The sequence below is a fragment of the Haliotis asinina genome, chromosome 7, assembly GCF_037392515.1.
Source record: "Haliotis asinina isolate JCU_RB_2024 chromosome 7, JCU_Hal_asi_v2, whole genome shotgun sequence".
In the NCBI taxonomy this organism is placed as follows: domain Eukaryota; kingdom Metazoa; phylum Mollusca; class Gastropoda; order Lepetellida; family Haliotidae; genus Haliotis; species Haliotis asinina.
In genome coordinates this window covers 53,904,652-53,929,965 of record NC_090286.1, presented here as the reverse complement: position 1 = coordinate 53,929,965, position 25,314 = coordinate 53,904,652, and the positions used below count along the sequence as shown (strand labels likewise).

Below are 25,314 nucleotides of genomic sequence, written 5' to 3'. Positions count from 1 at the left end.
AAGTCTAAGGTAGCCTTAGTGCAGTATTAAAGGGTGGGAGTTAAGGTTAACCTTAGTATAAAGGCTGCATCGTGAAAGGAGACACAGGTCTCTAGAAATGTTAGAAATGCCTTCAGTATTCTGTTGTATTTGTGAGAGGTTCATTAACTGACCTGGTAGTTTGATCCTTGGTGACTTCATCAGTTAGGGTTCATTATGCCCCCATTAAGTGGATAATGATAATAATATCGTTCACTTACTTGCCTGATCTCACCTGAATTGTGTAGGGGCTGCACTCATTTAAGTGGCATATTAATGCCTTAGTACTCTCACTCACTCACTCACTCACTCTCTCACTCACTCACTCACTCACTCACTCACTCACTCACTCACTCACTCACTCACTCACTCACTCACTCTCTCTCTCTCTCACTCACTCACTCACTCACTCACTCACTCACTCACTCACAAGGCAACGACCCTGAGACTGACTGAGCTGATTTGATCAGTTTTCGTTTTTGGGTTATACTCAAAGTCATGCATCTTCTTTTGTTCCACTGAGCCTCGCCAGAAAGTCCCTGTATATAGTATCTGCTGACAGAATAGGCGCGAGAAGCACAACAACCCTGTGACAGTGTGCATAGTTTCCACCTTGGGGCAGAATCACCTCATGTTTGTCAGTTTATAGTCACTGTTATGTCCTGTGCCCACAGGGAACATCAGTCATATGAAGATATGAAGATTATGGAAAGGAGGTAATCTTACACATTCAGACTTTTCTTGTAAGATTTAGCATTAGCTCATCACACACAGACTATGGTTCAACTCTTCTTAGGCGGCGAATGTGTGAAGTCCATTCTTAATTTGTCTGGTCAACACTTTAGTGGTGGAATGGCTCCAGAAGCGACAAGAGAAACATCTCACTTCAATGTGCGTATTGGAAGTTGAGGTAATGAAGAATAATGACAGTTCTTATGGATATATACAACATCTTTTATTCTGTCAAAGGTGACATTTCCACAGAATCAATGTCGAAATGTCGCCTTTCACAGCATGAAAGAAGTATATCCTTTAAATTTGTCATCTTTCTACCTCTCTCACTGCCAATGACACAGGAATTACTCAACAGATAGGCAGTGTGCCAGGAAAGCAGTGCGTGAAACTTTTCAAATGCCCATGCATGATAAAGATGCTGCTTCAACTGTGAATGATGCCCCATTGTTCAGTTTTCCAGTTGAGCTATCTCATCTCAGTGGTGTCACAAGAGAAAGTTTTATGATATATAGCAGTGATCCCTCCGACACATTTCCTTTATCTCACACTATAGGTAAAGCATTTAGAGTTTAAGTGAGTAAGAGAGATTATTTTCATGCCACTTTTAGCAATATTCCAAAAGTATCACGGCACGGGACATCAGAAATGGGCTTCACACATTGTACCCATAAGGGGTATGAAACCAAGGTCTTCAGTGTGACGAGTGAACGCTTTAACCAATAGGCTACCCACTGCATCTATTCCGAGTCTGAAGCACGAACCTACTACATCAGTAGCAGCTATCATGGGGAAGGCGACTTCACAGAAGATCATTATGCAACTTTTTATCCTGATTATGAATCAGTCCCTCCTGGATTCCGTGGCAAATTTAAGCAAATTCTCCGCCCTATTCTTCAGTATTCTGCAAAACATTCTGCGGTTAAAACATTTAGGAAAAACAACAAAAACATTGTACAGACCTTCATAGTTAAATTCTCAAACACAGATATAAAGTTAAGTCGACAGTACACATCTGATCTTGCGTAAGTTTGATGACAAAGCACCCACGTCTTTTTCTGCATTTGATAATTAGACACTTGCTGAAAGTGATTTCTCTCCTCTTATTTGTAACTTTGATGCAGACAAACAACTTCCAGTTTCATACAAATAACAGTTTTTATATTTAAATTAAATCTGAAATAATTTCAGTTTTCAAAATGATCGATTTTGAGAACATAGTTGCAGTGTTATATTCATCTAATATTATTTGAAAGATACCTAAAACTTGCTTTATTAATAAAGTATCTTTAGTTATGATTATTCTGAAAATGTTGTCACAGTAAATGTGTCAGTTCTTTTTATGTGTAACCGATCCTACTTTTGACACATTTCAGCTGTTTGAATTAGTGTTTACCGTTGCTTACAGCACCAGTGTGCGTCACAGCACGCAGATTGCCTGACCTCCAAAAGATAATGAACACTGTATGTGGATGTGGCTTTGACGTCCTGTAATGAATGATGACACTGTGCGTCTGTCCCACCATCAGATATATCACAGTGTTTACACTTGTTGATAATATGTGTTACACGATAATGTTTAATCATGATATTATGGGTTATCTGAGCCAGACAGTCATCTCCCTGTTGTTGTCTACCGAGTTTCAGCTCTCTCCGATGTCCACATCAACATCGGGTGATGTACTTATCGGATAATAGGGATGTCATTGGTCAGGTGAATTGTTCAAATTGACCCTGTTTCAACAGATAATCATGAATACTGACATTGAATTAATAATTCACTGCAACAGAAACATCCACGTAAATAAAATTACTAGTGCTCTTGTTAACTACTCATAAACACTGAATGCATCAAGCTTGTTCATATGTCGCACGGAAATGCAGTTTACATGATTGATTTGTATACTAAATCTTCTTGTTGATCAATAAATTGATCTGTAATGATAGTTCTGAATCGATGTATTGATTCAAATTTCAAACCAGTGAGGCACCTACTGATAACCTTGAAGAAATTATCGTCAGTTATAGGGCTGGGATGATACACTTTGCCACAATACCATACATATCGCTATATTTTACCTACGATTGGTATCATGATACATGCACCTTGAAAGAATGATACAGTATTAAGATTTAAGAATATTTATTTCAAGATATTTGTGTATAAAAATAACACTGTATGTTTCCCTAAGTTAGTAACATGTTTAGACTAATACTGTTTTGAAAAAAAGTGTATCATTTTGTGTATTGTCCCAGTAGTGTATTGTTCCAGCCCTATAATCAAAACACCAGTTGACGATACGATGTCTGTATCAAACCTAAATGTATCACTATGTATCATTTGACTCTTCCCAGCTTTATAGGGTATATATTTTTTTAAGGTAGACCCTTTTTAGATCCTGCTGATAAGCTGATACCATTTTGGACCCTGAAATATATCCTCCCAACAAGGACCTGCTTTAATAATAACTTTGTATCAATGTCCTGTGGGTAGGATTTTAGTGTAGAAGTGAGTAAGAAGCTCCTTTTATGTTCTAGTAAGCATGAAGTGGATGAGAAGCTTAAAAGAATCTTATTTGTTTCGGTTTTTTTCCACCCACTGACAGATATGTTCTTGTTATCAGTAAAGCAAGCTCAGTGATGTTTGAGCACATATGTTTTTCAACGTGCAGTATTGGTGATAAAAGCATAATTCATGTACAAGTTTTGGGCATACTGTTAAATGTCTGCATCGCTAAGATAATAAGTTCACAACAGAAAAGCTTGTGTCAATGTGAACAGACGGTCCACACACAGCTGAAAATACCTTGAATATGAGATTTGTCTTGAACATGTTCAAAAGGAACTATTGGCTGGTCCTCCGGATAATGTTGCCAAAGCTTTCCATGTAAAGGTTTGTCTTTGTAGGGCCTTGAATTTGTAGGATTTTTGTTAGTTATGTTGAATTTTATGAATGTTTTTGAAATTGATGTAGAAGTTGGTTTTTGAAGAGACAGACATTTAAATCGTGAAGTGTTGCATAGTTTTGTACCTTAGTGTTTATCTTCAGAAGTACTTGAAATATGATGAAGAGGTTGAAATGCCTTGTTGTCATAAGTTGATTTTTCTACGTACTGTTTTTAAAGTGTTTAGCATTTTGTATTGAAGACAACTCTTTCTACTCAAAATTGGAGAATTGGTGATGGAATGTTTTGTGATTTGCGTGTAGATGACGTCTGCTTCTCTGAAAAATATGAAAGTTTAGAAGATTTATTGACATTATGTGAGTTGGTGGTAACCATTTCAGTCAGAAGGCCGGTGCTATTTATTCCTTCAATAAAATTTGACATTTTGCAGTAAACATGTCTGCTGAGTTACGGAATATTGAAGAAAGTAGGATAAATTTGTTTTTCTATTCCTAAGATTTCTGATATTGTGGTGGTGTTTATGGAATCTTTTAAATGTAGGTCAATAAGATTTCCTTTTCCAAAGGTCTCTGGTGTCCAGTGCAGTACTGTTTGTGGAATGTTAGTAAAGTAGGGCAAAAGCTTGAGTGAGTGAGTGAGTGAGTGAGTGGAGTTTAGTTTTACGCCATACTCAGCAATATTCCAGCTATGTGGCTGTGGTCTGTAAGTAATCATGTCTGGACCAGACAATCCAGTTATCAACAGCATTAGCCTCCAATTGGGAACCAATGACATGTGTGAACCAAGTCAATGAGCCGGACCACCCTATCCTGTTTATCGCCTTTTATGGCAAGCATGGGTTGCTGAAGGCCTATTCTCTCCCAGACTTTTATGGTTCGGTAAAAGCTTTAGTCTCAGATTTCTCTCTGTACCATGAACCTTGTACAGTACATGAACACGAGGTTCTTGAGCTGCTTACTGTTGTGTAACTGATGGTTGAGATGATGCAGCTCAGTGGGTGGTAAAGAGGATTCATAGAGGATAGTCAGTGTCTCCTTAGGTCTCCAGCTAAATGTCAGAGCCACACCCAAAGAAGCTAGGAGACAATTTGGGAAGAGAAACTGAATGATTAACAGTGTGAATTGATTTCTGAATCATTTGTTGTATAACCTTATTTGACTCTGGTCAAGGCTCAATATTGCCGTCATTGCAGGTGATGATGATAAATGCACTTGTTGGTTTGCCTGACCCAGACTTGACTCTTTATAGTGTTAATGGCATGCACAACATGTTGTTCTTGTAAGTACTGGAACCATGTTCTAATCTAAGTAATTATGCTTAAATTCTTTCAAATGAATAACCATATACAAAATTTACAAAATGTTATGTACAAAATCAATCCCACACACCCCACCCAATACCAATAATTTCTAAACATATGTTTATGTACAAATTTGCTGATACGCCAACTACATGTGTACATAATTGATGCAAAATTCACACATGCCAACGTTGTTAATCAGTCTTGTTGAATATAAAATATTTCATGATGACAGTATCTTTCATGGAAGTCAGAAAATATGCTTAGTGCCTTCAGTCAGTTTCCAAGGACACCAGAGAGAGACTAGACTCTAGATTCTGTCACAAGGTTCCGTGTGTCGGCACAACTAAGTCCCATATAGACATGAGCGGATTCGCATGAAGCGTTTATCATGTTTAAAGTAATCTTATTAATAGCTTGCCGATATGAGTGAATTGAATCACACCACCCCCAGCACACATCAGTGACGTGACTGACTATATTTTGGTTGTGGTTTGACGTCAGAATCGAGGGTCATACCACCAGCATCTTGTCGGCACATGGAGCTGCAGGTGATGCTGGACAGAGTAAGCTAAGTAAAGATCCTTGAGATCCGACTCTACCCACAAGCAATGTGGTCAATGTTTAAGGTTAGCATCTTGACATCGAAGGGGATGTAGGACTTTGGAGATCTACATCTTGATTAATTGTATGCTGGGAGAGTAGGTGACAGGTTCAATTGAAAGTTTATTAGTTAATGTTAGTTTTCAGTAGTCAAAACAAACTGGTACTCAGTTACCATCTACATACTGTTTTTCACGGAAATGTCCCTAATAATTCCTGAAATTTACTTCTCTCGGACGGGTATAGTTGTGCATTTTAGGGGGTGGTAAGGTTACTGAGGTAACACCACTATTTAAAACATTGTCATAGACTTAGGTATTTTCATGTGCATTTTAAACAGAAAGAGTTGAAACAGTTTTTTCATTATTTTAAAATGGAACATAAACATTGACACAACACATTTTCCAATTGTGGAAAACTGAACAAAACCAGTAACCATGGAAATCCTGCCTATGTAATGGTGCAGATTTGTTCCATCAAATGTACTGTGCTGTTCTTTCTGAGGATAATTGAAAGTATTGTTTTATTTAGAAAAAAATATTATAATGTAGATTAAGGTTGTATTCATATCTGACATGGTAGCACGGTAATTTAACTGTTGGAAATGAAAATCCCTTCTTATTTGTATTTTGAATTTGTTACTATGATCACAGACAATATAGGGACTAATGATCATACAGCTGCATATACTTTTGAAAAGCTGGGTAAAGTATACAATAGAAATAAGAAGCCAGATAAATGCTGAAAGCTGTCATGATGCAGCTTGTCCTGGATGTTAGTCATAATGCTTGAATCATGCAAAGTCTGCTCATTGATATGCAGCCATTGAAACACACACCTGCCCTTGATGTATGATCTAAAAATAGCAGCTTGGTAAAACCCACAACCAATTCCTAGCAGGTTTGAAACTTCCTCATGTATTGTGAACAATGGGTCCGTGAAGTGGAATAACCCGATTAGTTGGAGCTAATTTTAGACATGACACCACTGTAGTATGACCTGATATAACGTGATGTGTCGTTTTTAAGTAGCATCGTATGATCCGTATGCGGATAATCCAATTTAAAAGTGTTGATAAATGCATCACTATTATATCCTTCCACTCCTTGTATGTGTTATGAATTTGACATCGTAATCACTTTCATAGGCGGTTTTCATTTTGTATTCACTCAGCTTATGGACTTATTGATATTGATTTACCCTGTTTCAGTTAGGGTTGAGTGAAACTGATTTCCTGCTGACAGCATGTGCTCCCTTTAATTTCCATGGGATTGAAACATCATTGATTCGTACGAGAGTAATCAAGAGTCCTGGAAGATGACAATCTAGACTTACAACCCACATGATTGGCTGTTCAGATAGTTCCCCAAATACAAACTATGGGGTGGTCTGTAATGTTCACACAGAGATTTCAGATATGAGAGTGAAAGACCAGATTTTACTGAGATTGAGAATATCAGTGTCCAGTTCTACTTTGGTTGTCTTCTTGTAGAAACTGACCATTTCACGGTTAGAAGTAGAATTTGTTTCAAGGATAATATTTTGTTTTTCTGCGTCAAAATTTTGAAAAAATGTCTCTGAAAATAAAGCCAGATATAGCTTTTGGGACATCCTGTTTGCCCCTAGTACTATCTCATTAAGACTGAACCTTAGTGTTACAGCTGCACCAAGATCTGAGGGTGGCGGAGTACAGGTCAGCCAGAATGACCTGTCATCCTACCAATCAGATTGTTGCAAGATTGCGAAAGTGGAAAGTCAGAATGTTACAAGCTATAGAACTGATTCCCTTGTTCTTATTCGATAAACATTTGAAACTGATAAGGCATTTTATATTATCTATGAAGTACTGCCATACACTCTTGTCCATGTGTCTACACATTCCTTCAGAATAAATAAAAAGGATATTGTGGTTCCGATGTCATGTCTTTGAAATTTAGGGTTGTTAGGCAAGCCTGCAGGATTGGCACCAGAATTCAAAGGTCAATCAGGTAATCAAAACCACAACATATTTTTTAGGCCAAATTTCTTTTTGTTCAGTTTTCAAGTATTGAACTGAAAACTTTGTTAAAATGCGTTTCAAAGTGTTGAATGGAATTTTGCAGTTTGAGACTATGTATTTCTGGGGAATTAAACTTCTCAAAGTTTGGAAAGCGCAGTCAGATAATGCATTTATAGACCCGAGACATGGCATACAATGTTATAAAGTACATGGAGAAAGAACGTACGTCTATGAAACAGGCACTGTTTAAAGTTTATACAGGCCACACGCTTCACCCATCACACTACACTTGATCTTGTACACCCTGGGACCCTTTGCTCACAATGGCATGTTAGAAAGAATGGCACCCATACATGCTAACACGGGTAAATTTTTAGGCAGGTGTTAACTTATCCTTGCTTGCCAGTAATCCTAGAGGTGGTGTTTCATCTGGCCTTAAAGGTAGCTCTAGATGTCTCATCTTATCCTAGAGAGGACATTTTATCTGGCTCCAGATGTAGGGTCTCTACTGATCATGCAAGTTCTGCATGTGTTTCATCTGTGGTGAACAAATGATCCCACGTACTTACTAAAACAACATTGATATTGATGGGTAAATAGGTCAGCATAAGTAAGTCAGTATTCTATAAATAGTATAGTAATGTCTGTTTTTGGTAGGCTAACATATGTGCTGTGGAAACCAAGGACAGAAATGACAACTGTTAGATAAAGGAGGTCAAAGGTGACAGTGAAGAATTGCCAAAAATATTCCCTATCTCAATCTGTGTCGAAAAACAGGATACTGAAACTATACATCAACTATGATTATGAAATCTAATTGTCACTTGAATTAGGCCCTTGGTGATTTTGATATTGCAAAGGACAATTTACATCACATCAGTTGTTAGCTTGAGTCCAGGGGCTCTTCATGAACCTACCATTACTAAGTTAACCTAACTCCCATTCTTTAACATTGCACTAAGACTACATTAGAAACTTAAAATCACCTAAGTGCTTTGTGAAAGGAGGCTCTGGGAGACAGTTCTGTTGTTTCAACAAAATTGTAGGCCACCTGAATCAACCTCCAATTCAGGAAACTTATCAACAAGTCTAAGGCTTAGTTTCTGAATAAGTATTCTTTTGATAGTAAAAAATAATCCCATTTAATTTCAAAAGGAGCCCCAGTCAGATGAGAGATTCAGAACCTGGGGAAATCTAGACTTATCAATTATTTAGATGTTTTTCAAAGTGTTAAACTGAATTCTGTGATACCTCATCAAATTAGTTACATTGATCAAAAGATGAGTGGAAAGTAATTAATTGATTCCACAATTAATAGCTTGTTGAAAAACAAACCAGTTCATCATTAACAGAATTGAATAGTCCCAAGGAACGAATCCTTGCCATGAAGTGACTTGATCCTTGCTGACAGATTCCATGACTTTGTTGATAGCAAGTCATAGTTTTCTATGGCATGGGGGCATGGTGGGCGAGCTGGCTAAGGCACCAGGCTAGTGATCCAGCGAGGTTGAGGTGTCGGGATCAAGCCCACCTGTGACCGGGTGTAAATACCTTGGAGTCAACTTTGTGTACAGACTCTTTCAGTGTTGTCACAACCCCTAGTGTACAGTACACAACCCTGTGCACTTTAAAGAACCCATGAATCTGTTGGTATATGACCACATGGTGGCCACATGAATACATACAAACACCTAGTTGTGGTACAGCAACGTCCAGTAAACTTGGACAAAGTACTGTGACTATGTGTCCCAGTCCACCCAGCTGTGAATGGGTACCTCGTTAGGATGAGAGAGAGCCTCAATAAACTTGGTGCGCCAAGTGGCAGCAAGAGTTGTATACTCCCCAGGGAGTTGAGATTGAAATACGATGTGCTGTTGAGATTGACATCCATTGATCGAGGGAAAAATACCAGCGCCTTGAGCATGCACTAATGCGTGGACATGTCCACTACATAAATATCCTATATCTATCTGTCTTTTCTGACATTATGGATCTTTCCTCACTGTACATATAAGTAAAATGCTCCACCACATGTAATAGCCGTGCATCCGTTAAGTCTACAGTCAGCAGTCTGTTAGCATTACATCAGGGAAGTAATTAAGTCTTCACCAATCGTCCAAAGATTAAAAGCCACCAATGATGATTGCTGCCAGTGGTACCAAACAAACTGACCAGACTTCACAGAGACTGAATGAGGTTTTCTCTTTCAATAGCAATATGGAGAATTTGGCCGATCCTAAGCCAAGTGCCTAAATGAAGCAAGAAGTAATAACTGTCACTGCGATTCTTAGAGAGCATGTGTCTGTCCATTGCACACGTGGGACACTCATCATAACCGATTATCTGTGATTCCCAACATTGAAAATACCAAAATTCTATTCACAATTGAATTTTCTAAAATGTGTTAGATAATATCCAATGCAAAACTAGTCATTGAAATGCAAGTCCTATATCTGATGACAGAACTACTTTTCAATGTACCATTTTACCTCACTCACTCTTTATACACGGTTCCTCAGTCTGTTGTCTTGGTGTTTAATGCAACACCCAGCAGGTTTAACTCCATATGATGAAGGTCTGTAAATAATCACACCTAGCCACAGGCCAGACAATCCAGTGATTGACATCATAATCGTCAATATTCACAAAATGGAATATGATGACAATCATTGACCAAGTCAGCAAGGCTGACCACTCAGTTGTGTCCTAATCATATTGATATTGATTTATGTCATCCAAGTAGCAGTCAGAATCTTTACTCAGATTGTTAGTATTGTTGTTAATATCAGTGAAAATATCCAATGCAACTGCATTCTCTGCCTCTCAGTATACTGAAGCTCAAATAAATAGGTCAATTTTCCAGATTTTGTGTCAATATATGCCAAGTCAGTTGCAAATGATACCAAAGCTGGAGTATCAAATACCGTTACTGATATATCCATAGCCTAATGTGTGTATACTACTTCAGTGCTTTATCAAGAGATCGTTCTTTGTGAACAAGAAGCCTTGCAGACTTGAACACATGTTGCAGTGACTTAACGATAGCTATGATAAAGGACATTCACTTTTCGTGTAGAAGTCAACAGATGGTATGTTGCCTGCCACACGCAAAGACCATGTTCACGTTCCTCACCATGTGAGGCAGACTTATTGACAACCCAACATGGCCGTCTGCTACATACGTGACATATGCTCATGTGGCCAATACATGCTGACAAGTATTAAATTGATCTAGTAAAGAGTGGCCGAGTTTGAAATATGGGCTACGGTGTCAAAGGTCTGTTTGATTTTGCATCGACAGCATTGGACATATTGCATGAAAACGATGTGTAATAAAGTTATTTCACAGTACGTTAGCATTCATGATCTTTTTCACGTCATTCAAAGTGCTACTGGTCTGTTGAAAATGTTGAAGTAGAATGGGAATTAATATTTGGTGAAGACTTGTCTAAAGCATGTCTATGTCGAAAGTAGTGGGGTTTTGATTAATTCAGATAATCAAAGTTTGGTCCCATTGACCAAACAACGAAGCAGTTGATCATGTTTTCTCATGATGGAACACAAGCCATTTTGGAACTTCTAGTTTGGAGTTGGAAACACTTGATGATGGAACATATCTTTGAAGTTGGCAGGGCCTAAAAACATGTTTATTTCTTAGAAAACTCACTTCACTAACTGAAAAGCCATGACTGAATAGTGATATATTAATCTTTACTTTAAAGGTCACATGCAACGTAAAATACAACTTTGCAGATTCTGATTCTATGGGTTGCAAACAAACTACATCCATTTTTCTCAGATGACTGGATCTGACTAACTCGTGCAAACTCTTGTCAGTTTCAAGTCCTGCTTTGTACTTCGACGAATGACAGTTTCCAGCTGCGCAGTAGTTCACCATCTCTACAGAGATGAATTTCGACTGGATCGAACATAAATTCAGAGAACATGTATCAACAAAACCCAACATCTGTATATACATTCTTTATGGATAACAACTTTTTTCTAGGGTATATGGTTATGTTTGACAACGATATATGAATCCATACTGAAACGACGCATCAAGTACAATAAAATAAGTTATCCCTTAAAGAATCTGACTTTCCTGTGACTCGCCATACTTCTATAATGCTCATCAAACAGATCATCTTTCTGTACACACGAGCCCTCAATGTGTCAGCAAATGAACTGGCCAGTCGGAAGCCATCGTTACACTTGAGCGCACCCCCACCCGTTAAGACTGGGTTCTTTCTCCCGAAGGCTTTGTTTCGAGGGAAGTAAGCCCAAGTACAAAATATTGCACTTTTGAATCGCATTTGTACGCTTATAATTTTGTTTAGTTATTTTTTCACAAGCAGCAATGTATATTATATGTCATGAATAATTGATAATTGTATTTTAATTATGTTTGATTTTTTGGTTGCATGTGACCGTTAAAGTAGCAAGTTGCATCATGTTTTACATATCTGCAATACCAACCTGGCATGGAAGAGCCAAAAAAATTACGCTTACCAGTTTTTTGACATTGATTGTTCGTTGGTAATGAAGCAATCATCAATTGTGAGATTTCAACCAATTCCCAACACTAGGCAAAAGTACTAGAAGAAGAGTTTCAGACCAGTCTGTATCTGAATTGGGTGATCAGACTCGCTGACTCGGTTGTCACGTCATCTGTTCCCAATTGCAGGGATTGATGATACTCATGCTGCTGATCATCTGGTCCCGACTTGAGTATTTACAGACCGCTGCCATATAACTAGAATATTGCTGAGTGCAGTGTAAAACTGAACTCACTTACTCACTCTTTTATATTCTAAGACTTTCTAAAACTTTTATTTGTAGAGTAGGTCATCATCAATTCATAATCTAGGACAAAGTCAATTGGTAATCTAATACATTAGTTCAATATTCTAGGAAACTGTCATTGTCCAGCTTCATCATGACACCATGAAATGTCCAATTTGACAGTGTTTTTTTGTTGATTAAATATAAAATATTAAGCTTTCCTAATATCACGTGTCAACCATACCAAGGTGGTCTGTAAATTGTTGCTCCTGGACCGGCCAGTTATGTGATTGACAGATGTCATGAGCATCAGTCTGTGCAGCTCAGGTATGATGACAGGCATCCACCAAATCATTGAGCCTCTTCACTTGATCAAGTTAGTTGCCTCTTAGTTCGTCCTATACAAAGAAAGGATTGCGGAGGACAAATTAGAGCGTGCATCTTCACAGGTTTAGTGACAAGAGACTCACTCTGCTCCGAATGGTAAAACTATTTCTTAAAACATTGCTGCAGTTTTTAGTTACGAAAATAATGAGATTGCAGAAATTGATATAGTACTATTTAACTGTGAAATGTGTCAGCAAGTGTCTGAGCCATTCCTCCAGGCACCCAAACCAAATGCTGAAAGAATGGCCAAGATCACGTGGAGAGGAATGTGATGTAGCACAGCATGATGCCTGATTGGATGAGACTTTTTGAGCCGACAGGTAGTCTTTTTAGACGTTATCGTTAATAGATTGTGTGCTTGCTAATGAGCTTTGGTGAACAGAAAAATAGTAAGTTTGTGTTAATGAAATTGGCACAGTTCTGTTTGGCTTGATGAGATAGAAAGCTGGGGAAAGGTATATTAATGTAAATTCTGCTTAGGTGCAGAATGCTTTTTTAGGAACGTGTGGTACAGCAGAAAAAAATGTAGATTTGTTTTCACAAAACAGTAAATTCCATTTAGAATGAAAGCAAAGGGAACACTTTGTTCATATTAGCAAAAGTTTGTCAGGATTTTGATTAATACATCTAGCAAGTCGGGTGGATATAAAAATCATAATTGTTTGTGTTCTGTGTTCATTTGAAAGGTAATTTTCTTCATGTTTTGGCTTTAGTTTGTGCAATCCAAGAACTCAGAAATACACATGCCCCATCAATTAAAATTCTGAGACGGTGGGGTAGCATGGTGGTTAAAGCGTTTGCTCGTCATGCTGAAGATTCTGGTTTTGATTCCCATTTCTGGTGTCTCCTGCCATGATATTGCTGAAATATTGCTTAAAGTAGTGTAAAACTCACTCACTTACTATTTAACATTCCATGTTTGTAGTACTGTGTGGCTGCAGTTAGAATGTAAACTGTTGTAACCGAGTTGTCAATACATTCTGTCAGCTTGCCAAAACCTTGACCTTTCATTCCCCATGTGGGTAGTGAAGAAAGGCCATTTCATTAGTCAGCTGTTGTGGTTGTGATAATGTTGGGATACGGAGTCACCAAAATGTTGAATTAACCTGTTCAGATTATCTGAAAATTGTTTACTTTTGTATCTCCATGAAAACATTGATTATTATGTAGACCAATTTCATCATTTGTCATGCTCTTTGTTTCACATGCTCAGGGTTCACAAAAGATTATCAACGCATGGTAGCATTGATGAATTCCCTGTCTGATACATTGAAACTGAGCTGACAGATAAGAGCATTTCACCAACTGATCTGGATCCAATGAGTTTATTCTATGCATTGGATGCATGCAGAGTTGTTGTGCATGCAAGACTAAGCTGGTGATGATATCTTACAAAAAATGATTATTGGGAGAGTGTTCAGAGCAAACGGGCACCTGGTTGCCTGAGCACCTGCAATCAGATATGCAGAGTTGCATCCGTTTTGCAAGTCAGGTGACTGGTACCAAGAGTTTAAATACTGGGCCACCCTGATTATGTCCCATGTTCTGTCAGCAGTGTGTTGGGCTGTGTATTATGTATTACTTTAAATGCAGTATTTCAGTACTATACCTTACTTTGAAGAATGTTGTTGCAATATGGTGCAAAGAACAGTATGGATTATGTAGCTTGAGCACCTCTCCATCTTGTCCTTGTTCCTAGTAAACCCACAGAAATGCTCTAATTTATGTATTTTCTCAGTCCACGAGCCCATTAGGCTGTATCGGCATCATTGCAATATACTTGATTTCACTGAAGGTTTCTATCATTGTACTGACAAATGCTGTGTTCATACCCATGCTTGTGAGTTTCACAAGGTGGGTAAGGCCAGCACCACTTCATTGTTTTCCTCCAAAATCAAGGCGAGGCATGGATACAGGTGACAATACATAATCCAGACTCACTTGGATCATTTCTCACTTTATGTAAGAGACATTAGTAATTGCTCCTGTTAACTGTGAATCACTCAGACTCCTAGTGTAGTGGTGAATGTCTTGTGGATGCTTGATGTTGACATCCTGAAGACCATTTACAACCCATATTGGTGTGTAAGTGATTCGGTTGTAAAGAGGTAACCATGGTAACAATAATCACTATCGAGGAAGGATGCCACAGTTGTTATTTTTTTTACATAGCCACACTGTAACCATCACCCCACCACGCACAACCCATCACATTTCACCTTTATAATATGGTGCACTTTCTCTTCCAGATTTAGATTTGAAAAACATCATCGACAAGCTTGCCAACTTTGTTGCCCGAAATGGACCAGAGTTTGAACACATGACAAAACAGAAGCAAAAAGGCAATCCTCGATTTTCCTTCCTCTTTGGTGGAGAGTTCTTCAACTACTACCAGTGCAAGGTGACCACGGAACAAGCAAGTAAGTGGATATTATGTATTAGTTTTGTCGTGGAAACAGCATATGAGAAGATTCTTTGTCACTGTATCAACCAAGGTTGAATCAGCAGTGCATACAACATTTTTTCTACCTCTGATTGTTCGATATGGTAGCTTTATGGTTAAGGCGTTCGCTCGTCATGCCAAAGACCCGAGTTTGATTCCCCACATAGGTACAGTGTGTGTCGCCCATTTTTGGTGTCCCTCGCTGTGTTATTATTGCTGGAATATTGCTGAAAGCTGTGTAAAACCATGCTCACTCAATGCAGGAATGTTACCAAGGCCACACAATATTTCAAGGTGAGGGGATGTTTTAATAGACTTGTAAATGGATTGTTTGTTGTCTATCCTGCCAAACACACCCTTAAACAAGAATACAGGCCAAGAATATGTGGCTGTTTAATATGTTTTGCAAAGATAATATGGAACTGTTGATTTTTCTTGTAAAGTGTGCATATTTCCGAGACTAGTTGTAAGTACATTGGTGGTCGTGCTTGGTGATCAGATTGTTGTAACTTTGCCTGAAATACATGACTGATATTTTTCTGTCACTGGTGTGCCTTTCCCACATTTGATTCTTTCTCTGGCTGTTGTGGCAGAATAGAATAGTTCCAGTAATATAAGTACAATTATGACTTGCATTCTAACTACAAACAACTCCAGTTTACAAAGTCATTTCATTTTACTGTAAGCATTGTATGGTTTGTGGGTTAATTCCACGTTCATGAATACCCTGTGTATGACAGTGATTTGTAGGTAATCATGTCTTGATGGACCGGCCAGTGGATGACATCATGAGCATCAATTCAAAGCAAATGGGGTTGATGACATGCTATCAACTAAGTTGCTGAGTCTGACTATCCCATCTGTTCACTGTTACAACAGGCATAGGTTTTTGGGTGCTCATGTTCTTACTCAAAACCTCAACATATTGCTAAACATCGGTAGAATTTCGAACTATAATGCCCAGAATAATGTTCTACAATGTGATGTAGGAGGTACAAAGATAAATCCCTTCTACAAACTCTTTGTATGTGTTACTGATAAAAGTTCCCTAGATGTTTTGGGCTTGTACATATATGCTCTCCCAATCCCAAACAAACTAAAATGTCGACATTCCAGGCCATGACTGCCAGCGATGGAGCTGCAGACGTTACACCTGCTAGTGTCGTCACATCAGGAAGAGCGCACTATCAATACAAAGCTTTGTCAAACATCCACTTTCTCGCCTTGAAAATTTTGGAGTAAACAATTATAAAAAAGACTTGTCAATAAAAGTTTTGGGGTCAAGCTGTGCGTAGGGTGGGCCTCAGTTTACGTGAATTGTTTGGAAGATATGGATTATTGAGTTTATTTGATTTGAGGAAGTGTTTTTGCTGTTGTAATTTTCGATGGGCACGCCTCTTGGCATTGAATATCCTCCCATGTTTGGACAGACGCAGGAACAAGGACTTAACTCATGGCAAGATCGTGACATATAACATATACGCCTTTGGCTGAGAATTGAATATTCCATTAGATTTGAAGGTGCGCTTGTCATCAACACAGGTGCTGTTTATTGTAGTTTTGGATATGTTTGTTATCAGATTAAAGCTGAAATTGCACTGGAGTTCAATCCTCTACTCCCCTGTGAACCCTTTTTATTTTATGAAAAGTGTAACATGCATATGCTGAAGATGACAGTATGATATGATGCAAATTCTTTGTTGTGTAATGCAGTTATTGAAGATGATCAGTTGGTATTGTGTGTATTCATTTTTGTGTAATGCAGCTTTAGCAGATAAGGAGATAGTATTTTGTCTATTCATTTTTGTGTGATGCAGTTGTAACAGTTGAGGAGATGGTATTGTCAGTATTCATTATTGGGTAATGTGGATCTAGCAGATGAGATGGTATTGTCCGTATTCATTATCGTGTAATGCAGTCATAGCAGTTGAGGAGATGGTATTGTCCGTATTCATTATTGGGTAATGTGGATCTAGCAGATGAGATGGTATTGTCTGTATTCATTATCGTGTAATGCAGTCAAAGCAGTTGATGAGATGGTATTGTCCGTATTCATTATCGTGTAATGCAGTCATAGCAGTTGAGGAGATGGTATTGTCAGTATTCATTATTGGGTAATGTGGATCTAGCAGATGAGATGATATTGTCTGTATTCATTGTTGTGTAATGCAGTCATAGCAGTTGAGGAGATGATATTGTCAGTATTCATTATTGCGTAATGTGGATCTAGCAGATGAGATGGTATTGTCTGTATTCATTATCGTGTAATGCAGTCAAAGCAGTTGATGAGATGGTATTGTCCGTATTCATTATCGTGTAATGCAGTCATAGCAGTTGAGGAGATGGTATTGTCAGTATTCATTATTGGGTAATGTGGATCTAGCAGATGAGATGGTATTGTCTGTATTCATTGTAGTGTAATGCAGTTGTAGCAGTCTGTATATGATGCAAATTCTTTGTTGTGTAATGCAGTTATTGAAGATGATCAGCTGGTATTGTGTGCATTCATTTTTGTGTAATGCAGCTTTAGCAGATAAGGAGATACTATTTTGCCTATTCATTTTTGTGTGATGGTATTGTAGCAGTTGAGGTGATGTGTATCTAGCAGATGAGCAGATGATAATTGTCCATATTCATTATTTTCTAACGTAGCTATTGTACATAATGACAGTACCCTACTTGTGTAAGGCTACCACCATACCTTGTTTTGTGATAGAGAAGCACAATTGCGTGTGTTTGTGGAGGATAGCATCAGTACCTTGCTGTTGGTATGAGGAAGTTCCAGGTTACATCCACGCATACTGCTAAATCAACAGAAGAGATTACGTATGTATTTTAAGAAAGATATGCTGTCATGGATTAAACATGGTTGTCCAGGTGATTTTGTTGTCTCCTCTTTCAGTGCTTGAGAAGTGTAAAACTAAATAATTAAACTCATTCCTCATTAATACAGGGTTTCAAAAATGCCATCGCCCGATGCCCAGGACAAGTCAGTTTTCATTTTGGGCAATCAAATAATGGTATCTTATTTGTCCATGGGCTACTAGATTTAATTTCATGTCTGCTCACTATGAAGCTATTAAAGTTTGCATTAATAATGAAGTAGAGCGAGCAGAAAGTAAAATTATCACTCTTCGATGAATAGTCCAGTAAACATTAACATCAGAATGTGTCATAAAATCAGGACTAGTGGAAAATTAGTCAGGACAAGTTACTTTCTTGCAGTCAATTGCCTTGTGGCAAGTGGCTTTACAACATATTTTTTAACCCCTGTAATACTATCACTAACTGTAATTTTGCCAAAGGAAATGATGGTATCATGAATATCTGCTATTAGCAGCTGCCAACAGGGGTTCAGTATTGCCCTCGCCTGGGAACGCCTAGATAAATCCTTTTTTTTGTCATGCCTGTGAGTTGTCAGAACAAGGACAAAGCAAGTGTTAATTGTTGCACAACCTCTCTTTTCACAAAAGTACATGTTGAGATTTGCCCATCATTGGTTGTTTAAGGTTGTTGCTACAATTCACACTGCAGAATTCCCGAATCCCACCAGGAAATGTTTATGTCAACAAAAGTGAATGCCTGTGAGATGTGGCGGAAGCGAGTCTGGCCACGAGCTGAACACACCACAGCATTGTCACTTTCATAATGTAGTTCGCAGGGCAGCTTCCCCATCCCACCAAGCTTAGTTGTCGCTATTTTCACCAACTCCACCTAAACCACACACGTTTCTTGGATGATGAGGAAATGCAGATGTATTGTTTCAACGTTGATCAAAGGACTGATAAAGTAAAGAAAACTGTATTTATGAGAAATACGGTTTTTTTTAGTTTACTAAACGACATTCATGTTTTACTGAACCCAAAATTCAATCAAAGAATGACTAAAAATTAGTAAGATAGGTGAGTTCTATGGAAAGCCTTAAGTTATGGTGGCTGTTCAGGTTTGGTAGTTGATAAATAAATGTGTGTCAGTGAGTAGGATGATTAGAAGTAATGTTTTGTCACCATACAACAAAATATTTCTGATCCATCAGAAGTTATGGAGTTTTTGGAAGACTAACACTGAAATTGACAGATCTTACATTTACAGTGCAGCAATCAAACCTAAACCCAATCAGGACTATAAGGACAGGATATACATGACATCAAGATGTCGAGTTGTTGCTGTGTCAGCTTGATCATAACCAGACCCTGACAAATGACTGGATTTTCACACTTTCAGGATTGCACCATGTCATAACACAGCATGGATTAGGGATTTAATACTTATTGAATGAAATGTTCAAGCTACTTAAAGGTATTACAAAGGGTCTGCATTGACATAGCATAAATCTTACTGATTGCACTATAAATTAGCACCACTCAATGTTTCACTCACTCAAACACTACTGCAACAGAAGTTACATTTGACCACTTGGCGTAGTGTATTCGTAGCTTTGGTCAGTGGGAGCCATGCCAATTTACACTTGTCAGAGGGGTACACAGTCTGTGGTTGAGACTAACACAGGTCTAATTGTTTTGGAAGCTATTGTGTCTATGATTGCACACTGCCATTTAGAAAGTGGTCAGATGTAACATATGTCATATTTGGAATTACACTTTCTAGTATTTTTTAGGTTGAGTTCCATCCCTGATTTGAACCCGCACCTTCAGAGTCAGGCACATACAATGTCAGCCGCCTAACCGAAAAAAAAGCAAAAATAATGTACTAGAATTTGTACTTAACTAAGGAAGGGTAATCCCAAATATGACATATGCTACATCTGACCACTTCTAAATTGCATTATGCAATCATAGCTTTCGGCCGTGAGAGCTGTGCCAATTTACACTTATCAGAGGGCTACACAAAGTACGTAGTCTAGACTACCAGTTGTCTGACTTCCAATTTTGTGGTAGTTGCTGTGGCTAAGTGAGTTAGGTGGCCAACTTTGTGTGCTAGCGATTAGGTGCCTGACTCTGAGGATGCGGGTTCAATGTGTACTTTACTAATTCCAAATATGGCATACATTACTGCTGTGTTACAGTCAGGTTACATGACTGACTTTGCACTGACAGTTAGATGCCGGATTCTGTTTCGGTTTTCTTCCAGGATGGGACTCAATCCTCAAACTAGAATCTGTTCTTTACTGAAAAACTGTAACCACAAGCATAATATATGTAACAAATGCTGGTAACACTCTTGCTTCCTTTGACAGTATTCAACCAACAAAAGCAGAAGTTGGCCCAGCAGCAGCAGGCTTTACAGCAAGTTATATCCCAGCAGGGTTTGCAACCGACACCATGGCAACAGAATCCAGCTCTTGCACAAAACCAACCTATGACACAGAACCCCACCATGGCACAAAGTCAAACACTAGCTGTTCAAGGCATGGGACCTAACCAAGGACTTGGCCCAAACCCTGGAATTGGCCCAAACCAAGGGCTTGGGCCTAACCCTGGGATGGGACCTAACCAAGGACTTGGGCCAAACCCTGGGATGGGCCCTGGCCCTGGATTGGGTCCAGGAATGGGGCCAAGCCCTGGGATGGGCCCTGGAATGGGACCTAGTCCTGGACCAAATCAGGGGCTGGTACCGACTTCAGGGATGGGTCCAAGCCCAGGGCTGTCACAGACTTTGTCACTAGAGCAGCAGATATCAGCAATACAACAAAAGATTCAGCAGCATCAGAACCATACAGCAGAGCAAGTGAAGCAGAGCGAGGCCAACCTAGCAGCGCAGTACCAAAGTCTCACCCAGCAACAACAGGTAAAGTACCAGAGTCTCATCCAGCAACAAGAAGTAAAGTGCCAGTCTCACTCAGCAAAAACAGGTTTTATCTTACCTCACACATGAATGTCACTTTCTGATTGGCTAAGCGCAATTCTATCATTTTTCAATGTATTTTCAATGGCTTACAGGCCATGTATTATTTTCAATGTACACTGCTGGGAATTCCGATGGTCCTGGTGCTTCCTGGTAGTACTTTTCTGTCTGGAATAACATTGAATTACGCATGAAGCATGGAAATTACCGATGCTTTGCGATTGAAAATGGATGGAAGGGAGATAACTCTAAATCTGTTTACCTTGTGTTGTCTGCAAAATGAGGATTTGCCTCGCATTCAACACAAGTGCTTCAAACAGTTCAAAATTAAAATTCAGGTGTTCGGTAAGATAAATACGTTGTTCACTGGTCCCTCGGTGGCCATGGGCTCATGTACCCACGGGCTCGAGGAACATAAACAAACCTCGAACCTAAACAAACCCAGGAACAACAGGTAACGTATCAGTCTCACCCAGCAACAACAGGCAAACTACCAGAGTCTCACCCATCAACAACAGGTAAAGTACCAATCTCACCCAGCAACAACAGGCAAACTACCAGAGTCTCACCCAGCAACAACAGGTAAAGTACCAGTCTCACCCAGCAACAACAGGCAAACTACCAGAGTCTCACTCAACAACAAAGTAAGTATCAGAGTCTCTACTTTAAGAGGCATTTTAGAAGTTTTACAGTTGAAGGAAACCCAAGTTATATGGATAGTCTTCTTTTCTTTATTGCAATGAGTGTAACGTTTTGGTGTAGGTATTCATGCCGAAGTGGAAAATGAGTTGAAAACAAGGAGAATTTATGCATAGCTGCATTGCAAGTGTATATATATCCTGATACCCAAGTTGATAGTATCAAACCATCACCCAAAGACAGATTGAATAGTCAGATCATACCCTCTAACGTGTACATACTGTCCAAGATTAACTCGTCACGATATGGCTGAGATATTGCCGATGTGACATGAAATATTAACTCACTCTTTCACTCCAAGATTAACCCTCTCTGTCTCAATTCTGAAAACTAATTCTGTTACATTGTTTGTAATGTGAACATTTTTTGTGTGTTTTCTCTTCCTCAGCACCAGATTGATGAAGCAATAGCTAATGCCCGAGACAAAAACTTAAACCAGTTGTGTCTAGAGTGTGAGATGAAGATGGAGGAGCTAGATCGAACTGTGCAGCCAATTATCGATTCCTGCACAAAGGACTCTATCCTGGTAGGTCACTGCTGTCGTATACTATATCCTGGAAGTTCTCTTCTGTCCTATTCTGTCCAGGCAGATGTCTCTACTCTCTCCTCCTTTCTTTCCCCTCTATCTCTTCCTTCACCCTCCCTTTCTCTCCACCCCACCCCCTCCTTCACACACAAAATTCAGTCCTGAGACAAAGGGGCCCATCACTATCGAGGTGTACTGAGAATTTTGAAGGAGTGCTGACATGTTTTGTGTGTGATTAAGTTTGTTATTTATTGTAATTATGGTATTAAACATCTTTTTGGATATTAAACTTTCTATATATCAGATATGCAAAGGTATTTATATATGTACATGATACATTTGAAATGTATGTCATACTTCATTGATATTTAGGAGTACATTACACTTTGTACACCCCTCATCTGTAGCTCTGGCAGTGCCCATTTCGTAAACTCCAATGCTTTAGCTTGATTGATCATGTTTGGTGTTATGGTGTTCCAAGCTGACATTTGAGTTCTTCTGTTTTAGCATGGCAAGAACTGGCTGATGGTGCATTGTGTGACCCAGGACCACTGTAATCTGATCAGTCAGTACCTGCTGAAGAGGTGAGGAGTTAAACATGCCCAGATAGAGATGCTGAATACTTACATTAATACCTACATTATCATAGGGATTCAAGGGTAGTATGTGCATCTGTCTGCATTGCTTGTGGAGACGGTGGGCGAGCTGTCTAAGGTGCCAGGCTAGTGATCGAGCAGGCTTGAGGTGCCGGAATCGAGTCCACCTGAGGCTGGATATGAAAACCTTTGAGTCAAGTTTGTGGGCAGACTCTTTCAGTGTTGTCACAGCCCTTAGTGTACACTACCCAACTCTATGCACTTAAAAGAACCCACAAAGTCATTGATAAATGACCAGACTGTGACCACATGAATATGTTTAAACACCTACGTGCAAGTACAGGATTTAGCAGTAAACTTGGACAAAGTACTGTGACTATGTGTCTCAGTCCACCAAGCTGTGAATGGGTACCTCGTAAGGATGGGAAAGCCGCATCGATATAATGTTGAGATTGATATCCATTGATTAAGGGGGATTCCTCCATCTTACCTTTTCACATATCATAGCATCTCCTCACCCCACCTGTGATGGTAGTTCTAGGATTTCTGTCTATATCATCTAATAAGCTTCAGCTGGCATTGTCATTCTACCCTGATGGTGAAGATTGTTTGTTCATGCTATTGCATAGTGGTTTGTCTGGCACAGTTTCCATTAATTACAGGCTTCCCACCTGCACAAGTATTGAAACCTCATTCACTTACTTACTCATCGCAGAAGTATTACATTGTCACTTCTTTTCTCCAGAATCACTTCCAAAGAGGCGTCCTTTTCTTTACGGCTGCATTTGATCTATCTGATTAATGATCTGTTACATCATTGGTGAGTGCGCTTTGGCTGATATTGCTTTGAAGATCTCGATTATCTATGTGTAGTCATAATAAATCAAATGATTACAGACATTGTGATAAGATGGATAGTATTTTTATGCAGCTCAATGAAAAATGTTTGCTTGTACTCATTGGTTAATTCTTAGCTATTATTTCAATAGGTTGCTGAGCTGCCTGCAACATGGTGCTGTGTGAGTGCTAGTTGTATGTTCATGTCTGGTGTTGCTCTTTTCAGCCAGAGAAAGAGCGTGGAGGAGCTGAAGCATGCGTTGGAGAGAGTGGTAATTCCCATCTTCTGCGCAGCCTGTCTTGGAGTAGACGAGGAGCGCAGACAAAAACTAACAAAGGTATTCACAGAGAGGCTGTCACTGTGGGCATCCCAGAGGATATGTGTCGTATAGTTGATCAATCTTTAGTGTGTTCCATCAGATTCTATTGTTTAAATGTTATAGACTTTATGATATGTAAGCACTGCTTGGTAATACTGATGTTATTTTTCTAATTGGTAATAATGATGTTTTTTTTCTAATCAGAAGAGACTGATTTGTATGTGATCAATGTTAAATTCATAAAAGTGGCTAAACCAGTGTTTCAGCAAGTTGTATTCTAATACCATAAAGTGCTTGACTTAAACGTGACCACAAGATTGATTAACCTGTGGTGAAAGCATGCAAGGGAGACAACTCTATTTTACACATGTTTGCTATTTTAACTTGAATGAAGAATATGGAGATTTTATGCATTGTTGATTTTCAAAGTTGATACTAACATTAGTAATTACTAATTGTTACATTTTTAGTGATTTACTGTATCTCATTTTTTGCAGCTCCTGTCTCTTTGGGAACACAACAAATATTTTGAACAAGAAACAATTGAGGTATGTCTAGGTCAGGGGCAACTGAAAGACTGTTTTCTTGTATTCAAGCAATATCGCAACAGTGTGAAGAGATTCATTTTGTGCAGGACATTTGGCAGGAGGCCTCCATGCCTCCAGATGCAGCGACCTGTAATGAGTTGGGTCCAACATTGTGTCCAAGCAATCTCATTGTTGTCAGCTTGTCATGCAATCTTGTGGTACTGAGGACCATAGCTGCCGCATTTTGGTATTCATTATTCTAATACATTGGGCTGAGGCCTGATACCAGTTTCTTGCATGTGCTGATAATGAGTCTGGAGGTTAAGTTTGGACTGACAAAGTAGACAGTATACTGTGGCCAGGGGGAGGTAACTCCTCATACAGTTTGAGGTTTAATAAATCTGCCTGACTTTCAAGAAAGATGTTTGTGGCAGTCAAAGAAGTGTCTAGTGTTTAGATAAATGTGACGGTAATAATGTTATAATGTGATGTGTGAAAATCAATGTCAGACATATTATGTTTTATAAAGGAACTAAGAAAGATTCTTTAAGATTTATTTAAAACCCACGTGTTAAGTTTTAATTCTTACAGCTGACTTTTTACTCCTTTTATTTTTATTAAAGTTTGACTTTTTTCACAAACCTTATTTTTTATTCTAATTTTCTATGGTAAACTTGGTAAACATTTCTTGATCTCAAATAGAGGAGTAGGTCATTTGAGAAAGTTTTTCTATTTTTATTGATTGATTTTATGTCTAATATATATCGTGCTTATTCTTGAAATGACAGTGGTTATATTGATCTTAGCACAGTCATACAGCCAAAGGGAATTAAG

At 38.7% G+C, this 25,314-nt stretch overlaps 1 protein-coding gene across 2 annotated transcripts in view; it reads left to right on the top strand.

Moving 5' to 3' along the window:
* Positions 1 to 25,314, top strand: part of LOC137291792 (calcium homeostasis endoplasmic reticulum protein-like) — a 44,751-nt gene that overhangs the window by 7,853 nt on the left and 11,584 nt on the right. For both annotated transcript variants that reach the window (XM_067823320.1, XM_067823319.1), the window contains exons 2-8: positions 14,977 to 15,147; positions 20,368 to 20,918; positions 22,063 to 22,200; positions 22,708 to 22,784; positions 23,542 to 23,616; positions 23,860 to 23,971; positions 24,451 to 24,501. In XM_067823320.1, the coding sequence (XP_067679421.1) occupies positions 14,977 to 15,147; positions 20,368 to 20,918; positions 22,063 to 22,200; positions 22,708 to 22,784; positions 23,542 to 23,616; positions 23,860 to 23,971; positions 24,451 to 24,501 (1,175 nt within the window). The remainder of the gene's footprint in view (positions 1 to 14,976; positions 15,148 to 20,367; positions 20,919 to 22,062; positions 22,201 to 22,707; positions 22,785 to 23,541; positions 23,617 to 23,859; positions 23,972 to 24,450; positions 24,502 to 25,314) is intronic.